Source organism: Balaenoptera physalus (genome assembly GCF_965194825.1).
Source record: "Balaenoptera physalus genome assembly, chromosome: 6".
NCBI lineage: Eukaryota > Metazoa > Chordata > Mammalia > Artiodactyla > Balaenopteridae > Balaenoptera > Balaenoptera physalus.
Genome location: NC_138885.1, coordinates 137,987,685 through 138,005,137, shown reverse-complemented (window position 1 = coordinate 138,005,137; position 17,453 = coordinate 137,987,685). Strand labels below are relative to the sequence as shown.

General features: G+C 62.8%; 1 protein-coding gene across 5 annotated transcripts in view; it reads left to right on the top strand.

Moving 5' to 3' along the window:
• KIF1A (kinesin family member 1A) overlaps positions 1 to 17,453 on the top strand; it is a 93,072-nt gene that overhangs the window by 69,010 nt on the left and 6,609 nt on the right. For 2 of the 5 annotated variants that reach the window (XM_082465296.1, XM_082465294.1), the window contains 11 exons: positions 499 to 607; positions 875 to 941; positions 1,039 to 1,123; positions 3,772 to 3,877; positions 6,293 to 6,319; positions 13,200 to 13,314; positions 14,268 to 14,401; positions 15,397 to 15,458; positions 15,767 to 15,912; positions 16,449 to 16,643; positions 17,136 to 17,213. In XM_082465296.1, the coding sequence (XP_082321422.1) occupies positions 499 to 607; positions 875 to 941; positions 1,039 to 1,123; positions 3,772 to 3,877; positions 6,293 to 6,319; positions 13,200 to 13,314; positions 14,268 to 14,401; positions 15,397 to 15,458; positions 15,767 to 15,912; positions 16,449 to 16,643; positions 17,136 to 17,213 (1,124 nt within the window). Of the gene's footprint in view, positions 1 to 498; positions 608 to 874; positions 942 to 1,038; positions 1,124 to 3,771; positions 3,878 to 6,292; positions 6,320 to 11,815; positions 11,840 to 13,199; positions 13,315 to 14,267; positions 14,402 to 15,396; positions 15,459 to 15,766; positions 15,913 to 16,448; positions 16,644 to 17,135; positions 17,214 to 17,453 lie in introns of all 5 variants that reach the window. The other 3 variants (XM_082465297.1, XM_082465295.1, XM_082465293.1) reach the window with 2 other exon arrangements.

The following is a 17,453-nucleotide window of genomic DNA, read 5'->3' as shown; positions in this document are numbered from 1 at the left end:
CAGGTGGGACTTGATGGAGGAGTGGCCTCTGGGCTGGCCCAGAGGAGGGGCTGTGGAGGGCAGTGGGAGCCGAGGGCCGGGGCCCCTTGAGCTGGAGGCAGGTGCTTGGGCTGGTGCAGTGGCTGAGGGTGAGGGTGGTGTAGCAGAGGGTCCTGGGCGGGTCATGTGGCCTCCGAGCAGGCAGGGCTCCTCTGTCCTGCTGCTTCTGTGGGGCTCAAGTACTGCCCTCTTCAGAGGCCTGTGCCCAGGTGTGTGTGGCTGAGTGCTCCTCCCACTGGGCACAGGGAAGCCCACGGTCACGTCTGTTCCCAGGTCCATTGGTACCCAGAGCGGGGCGTACCCTGGGGCCGGGGGAGGGGTCCTCTGGTGGTTTATCTTGGAGGGCAACGACCTCACTGCTTCTGAGGCGTCCCCTCCCTGGCCTCCCCTCTGAGCGCGCCCTCGGCACGCGGCTTCTCAGTTTCCTACCAGTGTGTGCTTCTGCCCTGTCGCCCCCAGTGCCCGCCACCAAGCTCAGCACGCTGACGCGGCCCTGCCCCGGGCCCTGCCACTGCAAGTACGACCTGCTGGTCTACTTCGAGATCTGCGAGCTGGAGGCCAATGGCGAGTAAGTCCCAAGGCTGGTGCTGCCCACGCTGGGGATGGGCTGGGGTCCTCTGGGGTTGTGGAGCAGGGAGGGGTCCAGGGGCTGGGCCAGGTGGCACGTGGTGGCACTCTGGTCTCCCCGGACCGGGCCACCCCACCTTTGCCGGAGGGAGCAGCTGATCTGTTTTCCTGTTTTCACCCCTTCTGCTCCTGGGGGCCGGGTGTGTGTGCTGTGGGTGGGGGGCTGGGAGGAGGGGCACGGTCCTCAGCTCTCACATCTCTCTCCCAGTTACATCCCTGCAGTGGTGGACCACCGTGGCGGGATGCCGTGCATGGGGACCTTCCTGCTTCACCAGGTGCGAAGCGCTTGCTGCTCCCACCAGCCTCGAGCACCCCCCCCTACCCAGGGACCCCAGGACATCTGACCGTGTCTTCTCTCCTGGTGCCTCGCAGGGCATCCAGAGACGGATAACCGTGACACTGCTGCATGAGACAGGCAGCCACATCCACTGGAAGGAAGTGCGAGAGCTGGTCGTGGGTGAGTGGCGGGGGGGGGGGCGGGGGGGTGGCCTCGGGGGAAGAACACAGACACCCCGCTCACCCCCGGCCCCTGGCCAGACGCCTGCGTTCTAACCACGGCTCTGCCCCTGTTGCTGTGTGCCTTTGGCTCTCTGTGCCCCAGCCCCTCACCTGAAAAGAAGGGCTTGGTCTCAGGTGATGATTCCAGATTTCTATTTAATCACTGTACTAGCTTGCTAGGGCTGCTGTAACAAAGTACCACAAGCTGGGGGCTTAAAACCACAGAAATGTATCCTATCACAGTTCTGGAGGCACAAGTCCTGTGATAAAGGTGTCAGCAGGGGCCACGCTCCCTCTGGAACCTCAGGGGAGAATCCTTTCTTGCCTCTTCCAGCTTCTGGTGGTTTGTAGGGAATCCTTGGCTTGTAGACACATCACCCTGGTCCTCCGTCTTCACAGGGCCTAGATACTTAGATGACGGCCCACCTGACTCCAGTGTGATAGTATCTCGACTGATCACGTCTGCCAAGGTCCTATTTCCAAATAAGGTTCTGGGGGACAGGGCTGCAACACGTCTTTTTGGGGGGACACAGTTCAGCTTACAGAGATCACCCAGGAGCTTAGACGCTTTTCTTCTGTAACTTCATATCATGAACTCTTTCATCTACTGGAAACGTTTCCTTTGCTGATTCTTTGTAAAGAATTTGTCTTCCCAGTTTCCATTCAAGGATAGGGACCACTGTCCATTCCAGCGTGTCATCAGCATGAAGGCGCCCACGCCACCCTGGCCTGGAGCTGAGGGTCCCGTGGAGGGCCCACCCTGGGGCATTGCTGTGGCTGGTGGGCAACAGCTCCAGGGCAGTGTTCCTGGGGGCTTGTAGGGGGGTTTCTGAGGGTGTAGTAACAGGACTGTGACAAGGGACCCATCGTCCTGCACCCGAAGTGCAGGATTGTGAGCAGGGAGGTTCTGGGGGCCCCAGGACAAATGCTTTTATTTTAGACGTTTCGTATCTATTTTCACACAAGTCAGAAAAACGGTAGAACAAGCACATACACCCCCATTTCAGATGTTGTTTAGGGTGAATCTAAAAACTCCTGCATCAGTTTAAAGAGAAAGATGAAGCAGACACCCAACTCGCTCACGGACGTACTGCACGTGGGTGGGAAATGATGCCGCCTTCACCCCGAGCCTGTTCTGCCCAGAGGGAAGGGTCTACACCGCCTACTGACCCAGCTCTGGTCCTGGTGGAACCTCTCCCTGATGCCCCACCCCATCACCTTCATCCCTAGGATAGTGACCAGCACCCCTGTGTCTGCACAGAGGCTGCACCCTCGCTGGTCTTGGGGAGCCAGGCCCTGGTCCCGGGATCCCACCTTTCTCTCTGCTCTCCCGGCCACATCCCATTTGAAAATGCAAACAGGGGTGTTCGCTTATGTGTGTGGTGAGGGGATAAGGGTGCTATTGAAGGGGATTCGGGGAGATGCTGGCAGGAACACCAAGGCCCCCACTCTTGGGTTAAGGGGTTTGGGCTTGCCCCTCTGGGCTGCATCAACTCGCAGACCTGTGAGTGGACGTCTCGGCCTGACCAGGGCTCCGAGGGCATCAGTTTTGCAGGTGGAGCGCCTGGGCGGACTCGGAGAGGACAGAGTCCCTCGGAAGAGCCTCCGCTGAAGCCCACGCCCAGGGATGAGGAGGGGTGAGGCTGGCACACGGGCCAGGTCTCTTCCTGAAGCTGAGCCTCCCCAGCAGGGGCCATGTGGCCCTCCCCCGCCTTAGCCTCCAGCCATGGGGGACACACCCTGCGGGGACACGTGGCTGGAGGCCCACACCTGCCTCCTCCCAGAGCTCAAATGTTGCAAGAGACTTCCAGGAAGTGGAGCCCCAGCGTGTGGGCTCAGAATTCTGGCCTGGTGTTGGGTCTTATTTCATCTCCGTGCATGGGGGGCGGGGAGGAGGGGAGAGGCCAGGGATTCCTTTCTGGCTTAACACAAAAAAGTCCGTATTTGTTTATTCCTCGAGGAAGCAGAGCAGTGCATTTAAGGATCTCTACAAGAGCACGAAATTATTAATGAAACCACCAGGAGGGAGTTCTGACTCATAGCCGTTCTGGCGCCGTTTACAGAGTCACTCCCACCCCCCACCCGAGTGCGGGCGCCTTAGAGGGCTCTGATAGAGATGCTTCTTACAGGGAGAGATTTTTGACGCAGATAGTGTTTCTTTTCTTTCTTTTTTCCTTTTTTTAAGTGTAAAGAGAAAAGGGAACATTTTCTCTTTCTCATCTTGCTAAGATTTCCTTGTCCAGCAGGTAGGAGAGCCTGTGAGTTCTAGGCTGAGGGATTGGAATCTTATCAGTTGGGGTGGGGGAGATACTGCGAGAGTTATCGACGGCTGAGAAACTAAGAAACTCAGAACTTAGGCTGCAGGAGAAAGATGGCAGGACGCCCACTGACAGGTGGCACCACGTGCAGGTGCAGATCCTGTGTAGGCCTCCCTGTCCCCCACCCCCTGGTGTTGCCTTTTGTCAGGTGCTCTTGTGGCCACGTGGGGAGCCACGTGACGTGGCCTCACAGGTGGAAGCTCCGGCCCAGGCAGAGGCGGAGAGCAGGGACCCAGCCCCCCGCCTGCCCTCCTGGGAAGTGACACATGGCCTGTCCGCTTTCCTGTAGGTCGCATCCGAAACACCCCGGAAACCGACGAGTCCTTGATTGACCCCAACATCTTGTCCCTCAACATCCTCTCGTCTGGATACATCTACCCGGCCCAGGACGACCGGTGAGTCCCCTGGGGGCGGCGGCAGGGCTGCTCCCCAACTCCCTGGAGGAGGGTCCGAGTCAGGACCCAGGGTGCGTTCTCAGCTCGCCCACTTGGCCCAGCAAAGGGCCCGAAGCTTTCCAAGCCCTCCTTTCTGAGCCCTCCAGGAAGGGGTGCAGGGGGGGGTGCCTGTGGCCGCGACTCCCCCCGGCAGGATTGTCCGCGCACCGTCCTGTCGCTAGCTCACTCGGTCACCCGGCGGAGGGGCCGCGTGGGGGTTGCCGGTGGATGAGCGGGTCCCGTCCTCGGGAGTTTCGTGGGTGGGCGGGCGGGATGGGGCAGTGGGCAGCATGGGGCGGACAAACAGGTTGGATTTCCCAACCACGCCGCTGCGGGCAAGTCTGTACCCTCTGGCAGGGGTGCTGGGGCCAAGGGTCCTGGAGGAGTTCAGGGTCCAGCTGGGTCGGCAGTCTGGCGTCCCGTGGTGGAGGTCTGCCCAGCGGCACAGCTTAGCCCACACTCCTTGTCACTGGGCTGTTCCTTTCCAAGCTCCCAGGTGATGACCAAGATCTCTGCAACCTGGGCAGTCTGAGCTTGACCGCATCAGGGCGGGTGGATGTGGCCCCCCGGCAGCCCCTGACAAAGCAGGCCGGTCGGGGTTTGCCAGGCTGGGCGGGGATGTGAGGGGGAGGCGTCCGGGGGCCAAGCCGGGGCAGGCAGCTCATGACTGCTGAGAGCCGTCCTCCGGGGAATGTCGGAGGGCTTGGCTCTGTCTGAGATGCTGCTCTCTGGGGCTTCGGGGACACAGGGAGGGCGCTCCCGAGTCCCGAGGGCTCGACCTGGCCCAGGAGGAAGAAGCCGAGAGCCGGCCCTGAGCTCGAGCCATGGGCGTCGCCACGGCCTTCTGCGGCTGTTTGCAGGAAAGATGTCTTGAGGGCTGGGTGTGCTCAGAGCGGAGTGCGGGGACCCCACACGTGCAGGAGGAACTGGATCCATGAGGATAAAGGGTCCTGGGTCCAGACGGAGCTCGGTTTCCTTATAGACTCCCTGGAGAGTGGGCTGTAGGGAACCATCCCTTGGTGCGGGCAGCTTGGGGGGTGGGGGCAGAGACCCTGACGGGGGCAGGTGTGGCTCTGGTTCCAGCCCTGCCCCAGAACCTTCCCGAAGAAACTCACCCTGCACTCATGTCCAGAGGGGGGAGGGGTTGGGTGAAGATTGCTGGGGGGTGTTCTCCCGGGGGCGGGGGGCACCATGACAGGCTGGCTGGGCTTACCTCGGGGCGGGGGGCAGTGAGGCACGGTGTGGGGGGCCTGTCACCATGAGAACACACCCTGGGGACATGGCAGAGAGGGCCTGGTGCCCACCTGCATGGGCTGCCTGCAGGGACACGGGCCGCTGTGCCCGGGCCGTCAGGGATGGGGACCCCGGGGGAGGTGGGGCCTGGGAGGGCTCTGTCTGCCATGCTGAGTGCCGCTTTGGACCTGGAGAATGACCTCAGCATTCCCCTGACCTCTGACCCTTCCTTTGCCCCGGCAACTCCTAGATTCTTGGGGCGAGAAGGGGTGGGGGGGGAGAGAAGGGGGCGGGGGTGCCTCTGGGCCTCCCGCCCTGCACGGTCTCCCTGCTCTGAGGACTGCGTTTCTGGGTTCCCGTCCTCCGGCCAGCGCGGCTGCTGCAGGGCACAGGGGACCTCGTCCTGGGCTCAGTCCCCAGGCAGCGGAGGGGGCAGCTGCTCCTGGCTGGACCCCGGGTCAGTGGGGCTTTGGCTAAAGAGGTTCGCCCTGTTCCTGGAGGCCAGAGGACCCATCGCTGACAGGCTCTGTCCTGTTCCCTGGGGGCTGTGGGAAGTGAGGCCGGCCAGCTGTGAGCCGGTCAGGGCCCTCAAGGCTCAAGGACGTCCTTGGGTTGGGGCTGTTGTCCTTGCCCGTAGCTGCTTTGGCCCCTGCTTGGCTCCTGCCCTTGCTGTATGGCCCCAGGACTGCCCCGACCCCAGTCCGGCCTGGAAAATCTCGGGGATGCTCCTCAGGGGGTGGCCCCAGGCAGGAGACATTCTGAGGCTTAGCTGGCCAGGCCGGCAGCTCCTCCTGAGGGCCCTCTTCTTCCCTGGACCGTGGCTGACGTCCTCGGAGCCGCGATGGGCCCGGCTGCCCTGTGGGTGACCCGGCAGGCCCTTCTGCCCCCAGAGACGCTGAGGCTCAGAGACCCAAGTCTGGCTTGGGCCTCGGAGCCTCAGCTGCCCACCTGCTTTGCCACGGCCTCAGCCTCCTCCCCGCTCAAAGGCCCTGCGCTTTGCAGCCTCCCCGGCTCAGAGTGGGCCTGTCGCCGCGGCCGGCTTCTCTCCGCGCTGCCCCCGCCCTCGCTGCGGCCGCCCCTCTGCCCCACTGCCCGGCCCCCGCCCCCGCCCCTCACTAACCTGTGATTGTTTGTGTTTTGCAGGCAGTTTCTTGATTCGGACATGCCTAGGTACCATTTGTGCCCCTTGGTTTCCTTTCAGCCGCTCCTCCCACTCCCGCAGCCCTGAGATTTCATTTCAGCTTTTTGGATTCCTTTCACACTTGCTCACCTCTCCCTCCTGTCTCTCCCATCTTCTCCTTTCATTTTATTTCCTTTTGTATTTTTCTCTTCCTATTGCTTCCTTCCCCATCACCCTCCCTTGGCTGAGTCCCTTCTGCCCCCACTCTTGATTTTGCCTGCTTTGGTAGTTTCCTGCCCTCGGTAGACAATGGCTGACCTCCTGCTCCCCCCTCCCCCCCCCACCCCACTCCTGAGCCTTGCCCATCCCCTGCACCCCAGCGGGAGCAGGCACCCGCATGCAGGCTGGCCGGCCAGGCCCACTCCCCGCAAAGTGAAAGAGAAAAGAGGGAGGGAGGGAGGGAGGGGCTGTAGTGGGCACAGGCCGAGGGGCAGACAGGAGCAGCCCGGCTGAGATCTCCTCTCTCTGCACCTCCCAGGCCTGGGTGCGAGCCCCTTGCCTGGCCAGGTGGGTGGCTCCAGCCATGCTCCTGCCGTGGCCACCGCACACCCTTTTTGGAAGTAGGTGGGTGGTCAAGCTGTGAAGGGCCCAGGCTCTGGACTCGCTCGGGTGGCCCCAGGTCCAACCCCCCGAGGCACGGGCTCCTGGGCCGGGGACAGCAGATCCCTCCCGACTCGAGTGAGGCCCTGGCATGCAGTGACCGGGTGCAGGGTCCTTGAGACCCTGGGGGTGGACAGCCTCACGGTCCCTAATTCAGACTTTGTCCGTGAGAGTCTAGTCTGTTCTGAGTGGAGGGTCAAGGCCGTAACCGTCTTGCCAGGCTGGGCGGGATGTGAGGGGGAGGCTTCTGCGGGCCAAGCTGGGGTGGGCAGCTCGGGGGTCCCTGTGGATGGTGGCCAGAGCTTGGTGGCCCTGGGGGTCACTGTTTTGAAGGATGAAAGGAGCAGCAGGAAGGCTTCCAGTGCGGATGTTTGAGGCTTTAAGCTGCAGGGAGGGGAATGGGGTGGTGCCTGCCCCTTTATGAGGGGGGAGCCCGAGGACCAGGTTGGGGGCACAACAGGACCTTCTGAGGCCGTGTCCTTGTCAGGTCATGGGGGTGGTGTGTCAGGACAGATGGTCACTGTGAATGTGCCCCGGGCAGCTGTAGCTGAGGCCCCCTGGGGCAGCGAGCAGACTGTGGTTCCTTTGGGTGTGTGCCTGAGGACGTGTGCCTGCACTCCAGGGACAGATCCTTGCCCTCCCTGGGGACACGCAGCTGGGTGGGGCAGAGACCTGGTCAAGGAAAACGGCAGTGGAGGCTGTACCAGAGGAGGGTCACAGCCCTGCAGGGCCCAGAGCAGGGACCTGCCTCTCGGGCAGTCCGGAGGGCTTGCTGGAGGTGGCAGCTTGCCAGCTGGTCCTGGAGGCGGACTGGGCTGGCCGAGGCGGCTGCAGCCTGCCCAGACAGTCTCCCGGTTCTCAGAAGGCTCTGGGGCGGGATCCCGTCGGCTCGGGTTCATCCCTGGAGGGGACCCGATTTAGGGGCTGTTTCCCTGATGAGTGGAAACTTCCAGGCCCATCAGTACGATCGCATGGGGGTGTGTGGGCACTCTGTGCACGTTTGCGTTTCCACAACCAGCCCAGCATGATAGAGGGGTGCACAGGCTGGTCCTGGACCCCCCGCAAGTACCTCATGCCTCCAGGAAGGTTTGGGTAAAATGCAAACATACCCTCCGGCCAGGAGGAGACATGGCACCCGGAAAGGAAGGGAGAGCTCCTCCTTCCCAGCAGGGCCTCCTTCGCCAGCCCCTAGACTTCAGGAGGACCTCACCCCTGCACCTGAGCAGGGGGCCCCAGCCCCCAGTTTCAGAGGTGGGCTCATCGGCCCCCAGTGGACTTGGCCTGCAAGAGGAGGCTTAGGGCGCTCAGAGGGGTGAGGGGTCAGAGCCCCAAGACTCGGGCTGGTGCCTCTTTTACGGGGCTATGTTTTGCGGGGCAGGAAACCACTGTGGTGGGTGGTACTGGGGACAAGTAGAGGGTCCCGTCCCCAACATCTGGAGTGGGGTGGGGGCTGGGGGCTGTACCGACTGGGCTGGGGCAGCCTGGCTGTGAATGTGGACAAGTGGCAGAATCTTCTGGAACCTTGGTTTCTTTCCGCCTCAGGAAGGGGATTTTATTAGGGCCTGCCTAAGGTTGTGATGTTAAATGAGATGAACATGAAAAGATCTTAGCAGGGGTCTTGCATGTGGAACTTTATTAATGTAAGTTGTGTGGTTTTTTCACTACTACCTTGTTAGTATTTAATTTAAAATACTTGTAATCAATTTAAAACACATACCTCCTGAGCAAAAGCCTGGGTTTTTTTTTTCTAACCACTCCAATTTTGCCAAAGGAGCCCCACTTAAATACCAGGGACTCACGCCCACCTTGTGGAGCCCCTGAGACGCGCAAGAGGGGTTGTGACACAGCCTGTGATCCATGAAGAGTTGGGTCAGACCTTCCACCCTGTCCGCGCATCTTACCCCAGCTCACGCTCCTGCCCGGGGCTCGGGTTTCCACCTGCCCGGAGCAGAAAGGGTCCTCAAGACCCTTTAAAGCACAGAGGTGTTGAGGAGAAGGCTGGGAAGCAGGGCAGTCCACGGTGACCCTCACCCATCCCACCAGGCGCGGGATCTGATTTCTCCAAACAGGTGGCCCAGGTGCCCCAAAGGCTACTCCAGCCTTCCCGGGAAGGGCCCAGATGTGGGATCTTGTTGAGTTTCCCCTTCTGTCCTGCCATGCTGCGCCATTTATGGGGCCATGACCCTCACTCACCCATTCATTCATCTATCACATGTGAGCCACGTTCTTCGGGGTGTTAGAAAGGGGGTTTAAAGACTAAGACAGGAACAGGCAGTCCCCAGGAAGCTAAAAGCCTGGCCAGGGAGTTCGCTTGTCCCCTCATCCCCTCGCTCCTCCATCCCCTCTGTCCCTCTGGTCTAAGCTCGCTCTGTGTGGTGGGTGATGCCGCTTGGCCGAGCACGTGTGGCATCCAGACACTGAGCAGAATTCCTGAGTTCGAGGCCGTTCCCCTGTTTCTTAGCCGCGTGAGCACGTCTTGAGATCACGGTTCCCACCGGACACGAGGGCTGCCCTAGTTGCAGTCCGGGGGCTCAGTCCTGGAAGCCTGCCCATCAGACCACCTTCCCCAAGAACCTGGGCCACTCCTGAAAGTGACACTTTTTCGAGAAACATAGTTCCCAGAGCATAACGAGTTTCTGGTTGAAACCTCGAGCGTGGGGTTTAATTTTCAGATTCTTGACAGACCCATTCGCCTTAGGATGCCCGCCATGCCGGCCTGTTGGCACACGATGGCTGTGACGCATGTCAGAAGTTGTCTGAACGAGCTCTGATGGGCCGTCGGCAGCAGGCGTGGTAGAGTCCCATACAGAATGACCAGGCGCTCGTGTTGAGAGCCCTGAGATTCCATCACCTCCCACCCAGGCAGCCCAGCCGAGATGAGGACCAGCCCCACCTGGGCCTCTGGGCAGCCCAGGGCCTCCCGCGGACCCACACGTGCTCACAGGCAGGGCCAATACGGGTTCCCGTTCCACCAACCCCAGGGAAAACGAAACAGCTGCAGCCTATTTGTGGCAGGACAGAAAAGATGTTTACAACATGTGACATTTTGTCAACAAAACTTTTTAACTGAGTTTTCAAGTTTTCCCCATGTGGGTCCTCGCTTGTTTGAGCATCACGCTCATGTCCCAGAGCTGAATTTGGGGTGGTTCTGTTTCTGGGCCCCTGCTGCCTGACCCCTTTGGCTGGAGGAGAGCCGCCAGACAGGCCTCCCCATCCAGGAACCACCCCCTGCCAGGCTTGGAAGGCTCGCTTGGAATCAAGATGTCAGCTGGAGGCTCCTGGAAGTGGACCGGAGGTGTATGGGGTGGGGGGGACTCCTCGATGCTGGGTCCCCACTCTGCTGCAGAAGGACTGTGCTGATGGGCATTTTCCGTCCGGCTGGGGGCCCTGCAGGAACCCCCCGGGGCCCTGCTGTGGGTGCAGGCTGGCCTGCCTGTGGCCCCTTTCTTTAAAACGGGGTCCCAGGGCACGGCACGCAGATGGAAGGGCAAATGACTAGGATCCATGGTGGAGCCTGGCACGGCCTCGCTGGAGGCAAGGACTGGCCACTTTCCCCAGAATGGGCTGGATGCAGAGGGTCCACAGTACGACAGGGGTGCTGAGCCGATGGTGAAGCTCTGATGCTCCGCCCTTAAGGTGGCCCCACCCCAGCGGTTCTGCCTCCGTGGGTGCGGGGTCCCCGGAATCTGCATTTCTGACCAGGTCCCAGTGGTGCAGATGCTGTGGGTCCCGGGACCCCAAGTCTGGGCCACACATTTCCCTTAAAAGTGTACCTGGGGGGTTGACTGAACTTCGCTCGGGTAGAGTGGGCAGCGCCGCAGGGGAGGGGGCGCCCTTCCGGGTGACCTGATGCCCAGAGGGGTCTCCTGGGCCTGCTCATGAGTCGGGGTCCTGGTGTGGTCTCCCCGCCTGCCAGTCACCTCCTGGATGCACCGTGGCTCCCTCTCAGCCCGCTGGGTCTTAGTTTCCTGCCATGTGACACCCTGCGCAGCAAGCTCAGGGCCTCCTGTGTGGCTGCTTGGGTCCCATGTGGGTGGGCTGCCACTCTCCCGCCCTGCTGGGGTGGGCTGGGTCCTCACGCCCCGAGCACTTGCGGCGGGAAGGAAGCCGGCAGCGTCCTGTAGCGACATTTTAGGCAGGTGGACAGAGGTGGCAGCGCTGAGCCAGGCCCTGGGCCAGCGGGAGGGTTTGGGGCTGGCCGGCCTACCAGGGCCGGGGCCTCCGGCTGGGCCTTGCCCAGGGTGCGGCTGGGCCTCCTGGGGTGAAGACTGGTAATAACAATAGTGCCTCCCAGGCCCTGTCCTCAGCTCCGCACTGGCTTACTTAACCCACAGGACATCTCAGTGAGGCGGGGCAGTGACTGCCCGTCATTGGTCCAGGAAGCAGGGCACAGAGGTGTCTGCTGTCAGCCTGAGGTCACATGCTGTGAAGTGGCATTTGGAGCTGGGCTGTCAGGGGGGGCATTTGTTCTGAGCTGCACTGCAGCAGGCCTCTGGCTCTGTCCACAGGCCTGGCGCCTCAGAGCTGGGGCATTTGGGGACCCCTGGGACAGAGGGCATCCTTCTGGGTCTGGGTGGTGGCACCAGGTGCACCCAGTTGGTCCTGCTGGAGATGGACCCAAGACTCTCCCTGTGGACACAGGGAAAGGGGGTGTCTGCAGTGCCTGGGCTGGGGGCTTAGAGTGGGCCCCACCCACAGGGAGCCCCCCACCCCTGTGGGCCGCGTCTGGGCCCCATGAGAGCGGTCAGCAGCCCCGCGGCTGGTGTGGCACGGCCCCGCCTGCTCCATGTCAGTTAGCTGGTACCTGGCCGGGTGACAGTGCTCGTTCTGACATGTGAATTTCTTCTGTGTGTGTACGTGTGTGTTCTGGCTGCCACCGCCTTTAGCGTTTCATTCGGAAATGACACTAGGTACAGCTCACTTTTCTCTTCCGCGCTCGCTCGGTCTGTCCTTTCTGACTTTCAGTTTCCTTTCTCCCCCGATGTCTCCCCGTGCTCTCTGCCCATTCTCTGGTTACCCTGCTGTCCTCACGTCCTGCCTCTGGATCTTTCTCCTCAGTGACGTGTCCAGCAGTGGCCCTGCCCTGTCCCGCTGCTTCTCCCGCGCCCCTGGACTGCGCCATGGAGAGAGGGGGTGGCCGTGGCGCTGTCCCTGCCCCTACGCAGCTTCTCTCCTCTTCCCTCTGCATTGCCGGGTGGGCCCGGCTCCTCCGAAGGGGCCGGGCCATGTCAGGGCGTGTGCTGTGGCCGGCTGCTTGTGTTGATGCGTTTCTCAACTGTGTCTTTGTGAGGATGCTTGGATGGAAACCGGGTGAGGCTGGGGGCTGCCGGGGCCCACAGAGCGGCCACATTGTGCCTTGAGGCAAAGCCCCAGCTTGAATACGAGGGTCCTCAAAACATGCACCCGGCCTGAGGCAAGAGTTTAGGAGCTCTGCCATCAGATGGTTGAAAACAGAAACTGTCCTATAACAGGAAACCCTGCCCTGGAGTGGAGACCACCAAATTGTCTGGGCCCTGGGGCTGTCCTGAGTTGCCCTCAGAGGGGTTTCCTGGCCACTGGCTCATGCTCTGGTCATTATTTTCCGGGTTACAGACTGGGGACAGAAAGAAGCCACCACTGCCTGCTCTGTGCTACATGGGGCCCTGCCTTTCCACGGGGCCTGGCTGAGGTGGGCGGAGGCCATGCCGTCTGGGAGAGGGGCCACTCCGGTTTTCACCCCCAGCATCCTCCCCCAAGGGCGAGTCGGTTGGTGGAGGAGATGGCCATGGAGAGTTTTGGCAAAGCCAGGCGGGCTCCCTTTGAGTCCAGGGAGAGGCCAGGGCGCCTCCTTACTCAGGCCGAGACTGAGTGGAGCCGGTCACCCCTTCCCACGGTCTCCCCACCACCACCGTCACCTCTGCCCCCTTCCCCCCCTCCTCTCACCCTCCCTCCCCTTTGTCACAGCCCCCTCCCCTTTCCTCTCCTCCCCTCTCCATCCTCTCCTGCCTCAGCTCCAGGGGACCCCCCCCTCCCTCTCCCCCAGGGTGGAGCTGAGAGAGCTCTGCACTCATCCTGGGGGGCGCCTGGAGCCCCCCACCTGGCATGGTCCTGAGTAAGGAGAGCTCCATCCTCCCTGGACACCAGCACTTGGGCCTCTGACCTGTGGCCCCAGCGGCTCTCCCTGCGGGTGGCCCACACGTCTGTCTGTCTGTGTCTGTCTGTCTGCATGTCCCCACCCCCACCAAGAGCAAGCCGCATCCGACCTTCTACCTTGTCTCTGCTTCCATCCAGGACCTTTTACCAGTTTGAGGCCGCGTGGGACAGCTCCATGCACAACTCCCTCCTGCTGAACCGGGTCACCCCTTACCGAGAGAAGATCTACATGACTCTCTCTGCTTACGTTGAGGTAAGAAGCCTGCCCCCAGGGCACTCCACCAAAATCATCCGTGCCCCAAGCCTCAGCTGCTTGCCAAGGGGCAGTGAGGGTGCTTGTTAGCCCTGGACAAACCCAGTCAACCCTATTCTCTTTTGAGAAGGCTTCTTAAGTCCTTGAATTAAATCTATGTACTTTTAATGGCTATGCTCACAATTAACTAACGCTGCTATATTTAGTGTATGGGTTTGTCCTTGGGGTTGCAAGATGGCTGCAGCACCACCAGACATTGCATCTATCTTCCAGGCAGCACAAAAGCAGAAGCCTCCCCTTCTCCATCCCCAGGGTCTGAGGCCATGACCTCCCTTCGAAGCACAGGAGGAGGCTGGGGGCATGGGCATTTCTTGCTGTGCACAGTAATGAGGAATGGGGGCGGGGATTTGGGGTCTGCAGCCAGCGGGATGGTAGAGACAAAGGCATCCACCCCCCTAGAGCCTAACTACTCCAGCTGTAATATGGGGACCTACCTGTGTGACTGTCCCATGGGATGAGGTTTGCTCAGGCTGAGAAAACACTTGCAGGGCTTTGCCCAGACAAGACCCCAGCTTTGTCAGCAGTTATCTTGGAGTTTCGGGAAAACCAAAGAACTGGCTGTTTAAGACAGCACCTCGCTCGCTGTGCAGTAATTTCCTGTGGTGTCTGAGAGTTAAACTGTGGGTGCACAGACAGGGTCCGGTCGGATCCTCACAAACGTTTTGGGGACAGTGTCACCCCGATTTAATGGTGAGGCAGCTGAGGCCCGTGTCCGGGGCACTTGGGGCCCCTGCACGGACACCGGCCCCCGGCAGTGGGTGCCTGGCTCTCTCTCCGGCCTGGCTGTGGGTCGGGCAGAGGCTCTTGTGCCCCGAGGGGGAGATGGCTAGGTGCAGCTGGAGCCGAGCGCCCTGGGCTGTCCTTGGGTCCGAGCCCCTCCCTGCCCTCTGCAGCTGGAGAACTGCACACAGCCGGCCGTCATCACCAAGGACTTCTGCATGGTCTTCTACTCCCGCGATGCCAAGCTGCCGGCGTCGCGCTCCATCCGTAACCTGTTCGGCAGCGGGAGCCTGCGGGCCTCGGAGAGGTGAGCCTGCAGTGGCGCCCTGGGCGCAGGGAGCACCAGACTGGGCTGTGCGCGGAGCAGTATGTCACGTGGTGCACTCCGGGCCGGCTGGCCCATGAGACGGAGGACCCGCCCCGGTCCCGTCGGGCCTCCGGCTCTGGGGTCCATCTCACTCGGACCGTCAGTGGACGCCGCCGGGCACTTGTGGGGACACCGATGTCATGTTGGGGGTTGTGAGAGAGCCAGGCTCTCCCCACGGCACAGTGGGAAGGCCTGAGGTGTGCACTCTGGGGCCTCCCTGGGAGGTGCCGGTGACCTTCGGCCCCAGGGGCCATGCGGATCTGTGCTATTGGGACTGCTCCCCCCACTCCGTGGGAGAAGCTGGGTAAACACGGGGCTGGGCGGGAAGGGGGGCTCTGGACAGCACCTCCTGAGGGAGGACTTGTGCTGAGCCAGTGCCTCTCGGAGGCTGGCGTCCCTTCTTGCGCTCTGACCACTCCCTGCATTCTTGGGGGTAGGGCAGGAATGGCCGAGAATGTCAAGGCAGTAAGAGGGGGCCCTGCACCAGCAACAGGGACCACCAAGGGTGCCAGGTCACTGCTGGCCGCCTTCAGTGAGGCTCCCCGTGCACTGCCTCGTGGGCCCCCGTGTCCAGGCTGCTCTGGCACAGCCGGGAGGAAGGGGGGGTGGGGGTCCTGGGCTGGCCATGATCCTGTCGTGCAGGAGGTCACCCCGTGCGCGTGAGCCCCTCTCCATGAGTGGGTTAGTGGGGTGCCCTTGGCAGAATCAGTGGTCCCAAGAGAAGGGGGTCCCAGCGGGAGTCTGGGATGGGAACCATGTACAGGGACTGCATCGCGGGGAACCTAGCGCCTCAGCCACCCCGTGCAAGGCCGCTTGGCGTGGGCGGCTGCAGGACTCGCGCCCAGTGTGCATTTGATGGTGGCGAGAGTCGGTGCCTGGCCGACGCGGGGCCAGGTGACGACGTTCCTCCTCCCACCCCCCACCACTCCTGGCAGCAATCGCGTGACGGGCGTGTATGAGCTCAGCCTGTGCCACGTGGCCGACACGGGCAGCCCAGGTAAGCGTCTACCCTGGGCTCTCTGGTCAGGGGTGGGGTGGGGCACCGTTGGAGGTCAGGGAGCCCGGTCCCCTGGGATCACCTGGGTGACTTCAGCCACGCTGCCATTGGGGGCCCCTCACCTGGAGACTCAAGTGCCCACCTCGTGCCCCCTGGCGTTGCTGGGGGGCTGGAGGGGAGGGAGGAAGGGAGAGGAGGGGCAGCCGAGACCCCGCGGGACACCTGGCTTTGGGGGCCTGGGGCGGGGGTCCCACCTCCCTCGGTGGATAAGCCTGCAGCTAGGGCTGCGTCTGACGGCGTCGCTCCAGGGATGCAGCGGCGGCGCCGGCGGGTGCTGGACACGTCCGTGGCCTACGTCCGGGGTGAGGAGAACCTGGCGGGCTGGAGGCCGCGGAGCGACAGCCTCATCCTGGACCACCAGTGGGAGCTGGAGAAGCTGAGCCTCCTGCAGGAGGTGAGAGGGCCGCGCCCGCCGGGCTCTCACCCCACCCAAGATGGGGCACGTGGCACTCGAGCCGACCGGCCGCATGACGGCCACCGACTTAGGGGGGAAGGTTCATCCTCGACCCAAGCGCAGACTGTCGGGCAGTAGATGAGACAAGAAAGAGACCGGGCGGGAAGCTAGTGGGCAGGGCGAGGCCGTTCTGTCACTCGGGCCAGGACGGCCAGTGTCCAGCCGCGGCGCTGACTGCGGGCCAGGGCGCGGGTGGGAAGCGGGCATCCGGGGCCACGTCCACCCTCTGGGCCCTTCGCCAGGCCACAGCTGCAGCGTGCACGGCCCCCTGGAAAGCGGCTGCGGGAACGCAGTGTCCGTCCCGTCGGCTCACGGCGGGTGCACGGGCGGGTCTGTTGGCGCCACGTCCCACGCCACAGCCCGGCTGGGCGGCCGGCTCTCCCGGGCCTAACCGGGCCTGGGACTCAGAGCAGCCGCCCACCCTCCCTGCCCTGGCGGGAGCAGAGGCAAAACCACGCTCGTGCTCCTCTGTGCAGGTGGAGAAGACCAGGCACTACCTGCTGCTGCGGGAGAAGCTGGAGACGGCCCAGCGGCCTGCTCCCGAGGCCCTGTCCCCCATCTCCAGCGAGGACTCCGAGGCCCACAGCTCGCCCACCTCCCCGCTCGCGGCTGCGGGCCGGCCGTCGTCCCTGGAGGCTCCCAACGAGAGGCAGCGGGAGCTGGCGGTCAAGGTGGGCGGCAGGCGGGTGGCGGCCGTGCTCCTGGCCCTTTCCTGGTGCCAGTGTCTTGTCATGGCCACCAGGACCTGGGGGAATGAGTACGTAGGGTCACCTTGAACCCGCCCCCACCCCACCCTACCCACATTGGAACCCGGGGACCTCTTATAGCCTACTCCCCAAGGCAGTGCCCTGCTCTCTCTTGCATACCTATGCTGATGGGGAGCTCGCCACCTACACCAGAGCTGGCCCTTTCTGCTGCTGGGTGGGCCACGGGGAAGGCCTCCCGGACTTCAGGGGATGCTGGCCCCACCCCCAGCCCCGCCCAGGCCCCAGGCCTGCCCCAGGGGCTTCCTCAGATGGCCGCATCACCTGGGAGGGGTGAGGGTGCTTCCCACCTTGACCTGGGGTGCCTGGCCCCTCAGCCAGTCTCCCGTGTCCCGGGCCTGTGTCCGTGGCGGAGCCGGGTCCCGGGAAGCCCCTGACCAGGCGTCTGCTCTCCGGCAGTGCTTACGGCTCCTCACCCACTCCTTCACCAGAGAGCACACCCACGGCCACGTCTGCGTCAGCGCCAGCGAGAGCAAGGTGGGCGTGGAGGGCCGCCCGCGGGGGCTGTTGTGGCCGAGAGAAGGGGATAAGGGTTTTCTTAGGAGCATTCCTCTCCCAGCCTAAAGGGATGCCTCGGAGCTGAGGGGTGGCCTCTCGGGGCCTGAGGCTGGGGTCCTGGAGGGCAGGGAGCGAGGGGCCCGCCGGGTCCAGGGCTGTCCACTTGGTGTCCTCCCTGGCTCCAGTCTTCCCAGTCCCCAGCCCTATCCAGCCTGGCCC